The 6,807-nt window shown below is 38.8% G+C and overlaps 1 protein-coding gene across 1 annotated transcript; it reads left to right on the plus strand.

Annotated features, from left to right (window-relative positions):
* The first annotated feature begins 3,903 nt into the window (after positions 1 to 3,903).
* LOC147630923 (uncharacterized) lies at positions 3,904 to 6,289 on the plus strand. Its single transcript, XM_086808986.1, has 6 exons — positions 3,904 to 3,997; positions 4,148 to 4,245; positions 4,427 to 4,541; positions 5,344 to 5,468; positions 5,614 to 5,687; positions 6,214 to 6,289. Exons 1-6 carry the CDS (start codon positions 3,904 to 3,906, stop codon positions 6,287 to 6,289), a joined length of 582 nt encoding a protein of 193 aa, XP_086665112.1.
* The last annotated feature ends 518 nt before the right edge of the window (positions 6,290 to 6,807 follow it).

Raw genomic sequence — 6,807 nt, forward strand, 5'->3', positions numbered from 1 at the left:
TTAGACATTTCATTAGATGTCTCAAGCATTCAAACTCTCATTGGCTTCCACATGAATGTTATTCAAATAATCACCCTGCTGTGGATAGGTTCATCCGTCGCCTTACGCATGAAGCGACCTCCTGTAATGGCTTAGTCACCTCATTAGAGGGATCACTATGTGGGATAAAGTAACACAACAAATGCCATCCAAGTAGAAGATAATCTGATGGTCAAGGGAGCCAAAGCATTAGATTCTAAATGTGATACCACTTCTACTATTAAACCCATTGCTTAGGGTAACACTTTAGTGGTGGGTAACACTTTAACGGAGATGAATTTCACAAATTTTTTGAAAGTAATCCAACATGGAATGAAGGCTAAGAAAAGGTACATATTTATTGAAGGAGAGAGTGGTCATGAGACTTCTGAGTGCCGCACACGTGCAAGTGCTCGTCACTAATTATTTCAAACCTCAACACAATGGGATTTACCTTTTCCATCACAGCTCCACAAGCCATAATGCCTACTACAACACCTCAACCCAATGCTGAGTAAACGGCATAGCAACCTATTGGCATGCTAGATTTACAATGGAAAAATGTGTCGTTACTTAATGTGTCTACTATAGAGGCTATATGCATAAAGAGCTATGCATGCATAGAGTATACTACATGCTCTATGGTGGCTCTATGCAGCCTTAGAGCTTGCACAACTCAATGCATGCCTAGAGCACACATACTCTATGCATGCATAAACCATGCTCTCTTTATGCATGCATAAAGCATAGAGATCACATAGTCTATATTCTATACATGTATAAAAACTATAGAGCATGCACACATAAAAAGTATAGATGCTCTATGCTTAATCTATACTCTATGCATGTATAAGGTATGCATGCTACGTATGCATAGAACATGCATACTCTTTACGTATGCATAGATTATGCATACTCTTTATATGCATAGATCATAAAGTATAGAGCATAGATTATGAATGCGTGTATAGGCATAAGAATGTATTTATACACTATGCACGCTATGTATACATAGACTATAGAGTATAAATACTGGAGGTAAGCTATTGTTGGTCTTTCACCTTATTTGAGACATTAGCTCTTCTCAACCACTGGAGGTAAGCGTACACACAAGCTCTTTTTCTATTTATGATTTTCTATGCAAAAGTATGCTTTGTTTTGAGCTGAATCCACGTTTTGTTTTAAAGTAGGCATGTCTAGTAATCTACGAGACTGCACATAGGATGAGATCCAAAATTCCTTCCAAGTGTTCCCCCTTGAGCCAACATGAGATAGCTCGGTTGGAGCTCACCTCACCCATTCTCGACTGATTGAGTCCCATCACCCCGAGTGCTCAAACTGTTTCTAGTGATGCAAAGAGTTCATGACACAGGTCTCATCGTAGCCATAGTGGTAGTAGCCATTACGTAGTAGTGCTAGTGGTAATGGAAGTGGTAGCGCTAGTGGTGGTGGTGGTTTTGGCACTAGTATATGTGGAGGTGGTAGTGATGCTACTACTACACCACATCATCCTCCTGCACATTTTGTTAAGACTACTCCATATACTTATCAGGGTGTCACTTCTACAATAACTTTGGGTTTCATTCCTAGAGCCACTCATGGCATCCCTCTAGACTTCACTTGGGTAGACACTCCTTTTTCTCGCACTCCCTTTACTCCCTGCTCTATAGCATCAGGGTCCCTATACTCCTATAGATGCTATGATGATAGGTCCATCATTGAGGATAAGCCAGGTGGTAGGGTATTGACACTCACCTCTGTAGTGTGCAGTTTGGCCATGACATCCTCGTGAAGTGGCATGACCAACCAGAAGAATAAAAGAATTGCATTCTTGAGTAGCTTCATAGAGGGTTCCTAGTCTCAAATCTCTTCCAGCAATTCAACAAATAATTACATACTCAAGAGAATGAGAGATCTAATGAGCCATTAAAGGTTTGAGGTGTGAGATGTAAATTTAAATAAAAGAAAGAGTAAGCCCATGTATCTCAACATCAAAGACCGAAGGAAAGCTAAGGTGGAGGTTTGTAACACCCCCAATAAGTACAAGCAATTACAATGAGGTGCTCATAAAGTATGCCTCAAAGGTTCAGGTACTTCTCACCTTTGTGTTGGTGGCATCGATCACTTTTGTACATACTTTGTAAGTCTTCATCTCTTTCTTTTTACAAGATACTCCCTACATTGAGGAATAGAACCATAAGTTTTATCATGACAATGTAACATAAAAAAGATAAAGTACAGAAAGATAAACGATACACATAATTTATGTGTGAAATTTAGAAAACTAAAAAGTTTAATGTTTGACGATATTATATACTTACATAGTTGACAATATGGGCCCAATTGAGCCCTTGCCTTTCCCGCTCCATCTTGTCAAACAAGGATGTAGTTCCGTGACACCACGTGAAATCATACTCTTCTTTAGTATAACCATGCCCATTGAAGGAAGAGTATTTAGCATATTTAGCAAGTCGAAGCCACGAGAAGTGGAAAGATGCGTTGATGTGATCACGACTAGTAGCTCTTACATGGGCCTCTCAGTTTCTTTTTTTTTGTAAGACAACTTTCAAATGTTCTTTGTAAGAGCTATGTTCGTAATTTTTTTAAGAGCGCTAGATCCACTATTTTTTTTTGTTTGCAAGACAACTTGCAAAATTTCCAAAGTATCAAGATTTTCTAATACGGTATTTGGAGTTTTATACTTCTTGTGAGGTTTCTTAATGTCAATGATGAGTTATCGCATCTTGAATGTGAATATCTGTGCACTTTTTAGTTTTCCGAATTCCACACATAAATATGCATAAATTTGATTATCTTTTCTACATCTTTGTTTTTAATGTGTTTATATTTAAAGTTACTAGCTAGGTAGTATGGGCACAACGAGACAGGTTGGGACAAACTGCTTGAATCTGTCCCATTTCACCCAAAAAAAAGATTTATACCAGTGTCTGTATTTATGTCGAAATAAACATTCATATTTGCATCGATATTTACGTCAGTAAAAACATCGATGCCCGATGCATATACCAATCACAGTAGGTAGCATCAGTATACTAGTTTATAAAGACAACGGTTGAGCGATAAATATTATTGACGATTCAATACCGATAGTGATAATGATCAGTGTGGGTAGTTTTAGGCAAAAAAACCAAATCTAAATCTTCGGTATATACGATGGTATTACGGTATTAGGTGATCTCTTGTAGTGGTTGGATGTTGTTTAGACTCTCACCTTAGAATAGGGCTTAAATAAGCGTAGAGAAGCCCAAGGATGGTTGTGTGCCCGCTTAGTTTAGGGCCATAAGATGATGTGGAGTGGGATATTGGAGGTGCAAGGGCTTGCTAATATCTTAACCTTGTGTCCAGTGTAATTTTTGCATTGTGGCAGCAGGCAAAGCAAAGCTGTGGTGTTCGCCTAGCGTCCCCTCGAATCTAAATGTGTTCTTATTATTTTGTGTATATTTTACACAAAATTAAATGTGATCTTAGTATTGTTTATATTTAACCCTCGAATCTAAATGTGATCTATTTATTGTTTATATTTCACACAAAATGAAATTATGCTCACACTTGCGGCCTTCGTCAAACTAGAGCGCATCGTTCTCACAAAATGAAAGAAATTAATATAATATGGCTCACACCTCTCTATATAAGAGTTTTGTGGGGAGCAGGCGCAAGACAACATTGCGTTTCTTATGAGCGGCGACGCGTTTAATTCCTTGTCTGTGTACATGGCGTTGCTTTTTTCATCAATTACCTGTAGTTTTCTTTTGGGGGGTTACCTTTTTATACTGAGGTTTTTGCACCAGCTTAGCTTCCTGGTATCACAAGACTAACGTCCTTAGGCAGCTTGCTTTCTCGCAGGATAGCTAATTAGAAGAAGCTATGGAGGCTTGGGTGTACAATCCCGCAGATGATGACCGCAGGCTTCCTCACAAATACGTGCCCAATCGCCCAGTATCAGAGGAACACTTGAAAGGTGACATGTTTCGTCAAGTTTAACTCTTTTCGTTATCAACTCAACGCACAGTAAGCTTAACAGTCAGCTTGTTTGCTGCGTTAAAGATTGCGTCATGATGCTCAAGGCCTAAGGGAGGTTTTACTCTTTGTTAATTTAATTTTCGTGTAGAACTCGGCGTCTTACATTGGAAAATAGATGTTGACTGCAACTGGGAGAGAGACCCTACGCTCGAGAGAGTAAAAGGCGACCATGGCTACGTTTATTGGGTAATCAGCTTGTTATTGCAGCTAGCAATAATTAATCGTTTGGTATTTGATTCCTATGATATGGCATTATAAAAACGCAGTACTAGTGCAGCTTACTAATGCAAATGAAGGTGACGACTACTACTACTACTACTGCATGCATGTGATATGATTTTGGTTTGTAATTACTACCATGATGCAGGAGACGATAACTGTAGCACCTGGCGTTATGGACAACTTTGAGCAGAAGACTGAACACTTCTTTCAGGAACATCTGCATCCCTATGAAGAAAGCCGACTTATCCTTGAAGGCCGTGGTAAATCAAATCAGTCACTTTATTTGGTCATGAAAATCTTCGATGATATTGCATAATTATTGATTACCCCTTCCTACATGTACGACGCGCCGACCAACGTCAACCCTATTGGCTCCCAAGCAACCCAAATTCCGGTCAAGTAGCTGTCAACGACGTTCATCTTCTTGCATATATACGTCGCCCTCCTCCACTGTGCTGTGCTGCAGTGGGCAACTCACGGAACTTTATCTACCACCAGCGCCTACCTATGTCATGATCATGGTGGTGTGGTCACACATCCCATCAACGTATGATTTGTGGTGACTCTGCACTCACACCTCAGGCAGCGAAAATGTATTTCAACATTGCATGACTTGCTGATAGCTTGCTCCTCCTCCTCCTCCAAAGTCTTGGAAAGGGAACGATATGCTACAAGGGTAGAGCTACGAAGGTAGGGTCTCCGTCTTGCTCTCTCATGCGCAACGCAACACCGAGCAGCATTAGCATGAGAAGACGAAGTGTGCGTGTGCGAGGATTTGGGCGAAACAAATTTGGGCATGATGATGTTCCGGAAAGAAGACTTGAAAGCAAGAAAACGCGAGGAGGAGGGTAGCGAAGCATCGGCACCATCGTCGAGCAGATATTCAAATTAGGCTTCAATATGCAAACTACAAACCTAGGCTTGTTTTTGTGTAATGTTATATATATATATATATATATATATATATATATATATATAGATAACCTGGTATGTGTAGCATTGCACTTATAACTAGGAAGTGCAGCTAAGCTAATGCTAATCATATCTAGCCTTTCTACGTAGGTTATTGGGACATAAGAGATTACGATAACAGCTGGATAAGGTTTACTGTCAAAAAGGGAGATATGATTACCTTGCCGCCAGGAATGTACCATCGATTCACGCTCGACACCGAAGACTACATTAAGGTACATATGATTATCTTTTTGACTCGCGGCGCGTAAATACTAGGATCAACCAATCCTTGATCTTTGCACACACTCCTTGATCATATTCCCTCACTATTATTTCGGTTTCATTAATCTTAATCTACCAATTACCTTACCAACGCAGGCAGTTCTTCTATACACAGAGGTTCCCACGAGGATCGATCTTCTTAAACCTGATGGAGATGAGATAGAGTCGAGGTAAATTTATCATCCTCTCTTTCTCTCTTTGTAGGAGGAGTGATGGGCTATCATTTTTATGTACTATGAAGCGAATGTCTTGGTAACACTCTAATCGGTTCAGGAGCTTGTTATAATCTGTCTGTATTCTTCTTGTTACTATCAGTCACCTCCTTGAACTTTTCACACAGACTTTAGATGAAGTGAAACTTATCTCCAATAACTAGTATTCATTCCTTCCTCTATTTGGAAAAAAAAAACATTTTTAGATTAAGTGAGACTTATCTCCAGCTAGTATTCCTCTCTTTTTTTTTTTCAATAACATGTTTTTACAAAGACAAGACAATCCACACCCATGAGTAGGTAGTCTTGCATTATCATGATATATCTACTTTAAATATTTTCATAACTTGGTTTTCCTTCACAAAGAATTTATCTTTCGTATACGCATGTATATAGTGAATTGTTGGTTTTGCATCATCATAATCTGTTGTTGACGGTGTTGCAATGTCTCTAACTATTAACAGGCTTTTGGTTGAATTTATAGGAAAGAGTATGTGGCCAATGTGTTGAGCAATCCTAGTGCAATGTTTAGGTCGATAAACTCGACACTAGCAATGTGATAAGAGATCATTAAGCACGCTACAAGCACGAATTCATAGACAATACATTTTGTATCAGAAGCTAGCTTCGGATTTCTTTGATGGAGTTAATTAAGAGAGGAGGAGGAACAATATAGTTGGCTTCTGCTCTTGTAGTATGAAGATAGAGAATCTTGCCCATTTTTTGGATGGCCTCTTTTTTGATTTATGAATGTGGTTTAGAATTCGGTTTGTTTGGAAAAGAAAGACGCTTTTATAGAGTTGAAAAATGGTTCACGGTAGATGCTCTTCAACCATCCTTCTTGTGGTTTTTATGTTTTAAAAAATCATTGTTCTATCTACACTCTTCTTTTTTTTGTTGTACGTATTTCTTTTTTTGTTGTGAATAAAAGTTTTCCTAATAGTCATCTCATCTCCTAATCCTGCCATTCTCAATAGAAAATGGAAATCCAGAGTTGATTATAAGATAACTTACAATTTCTTTTAAAGAATAGACATTCTAACAATGGTGTTCTACATCCCATAATGAATAGGCAATC

The sequence above is a fragment of the Cibotium barometz genome, chromosome 15, assembly GCF_041138505.1.
Source record: "Cibotium barometz isolate CiBa-2024 chromosome 15, ASM4113850v1, whole genome shotgun sequence".
NCBI lineage: Eukaryota > Viridiplantae > Streptophyta > Polypodiopsida > Cyatheales > Cibotiaceae > Cibotium > Cibotium barometz.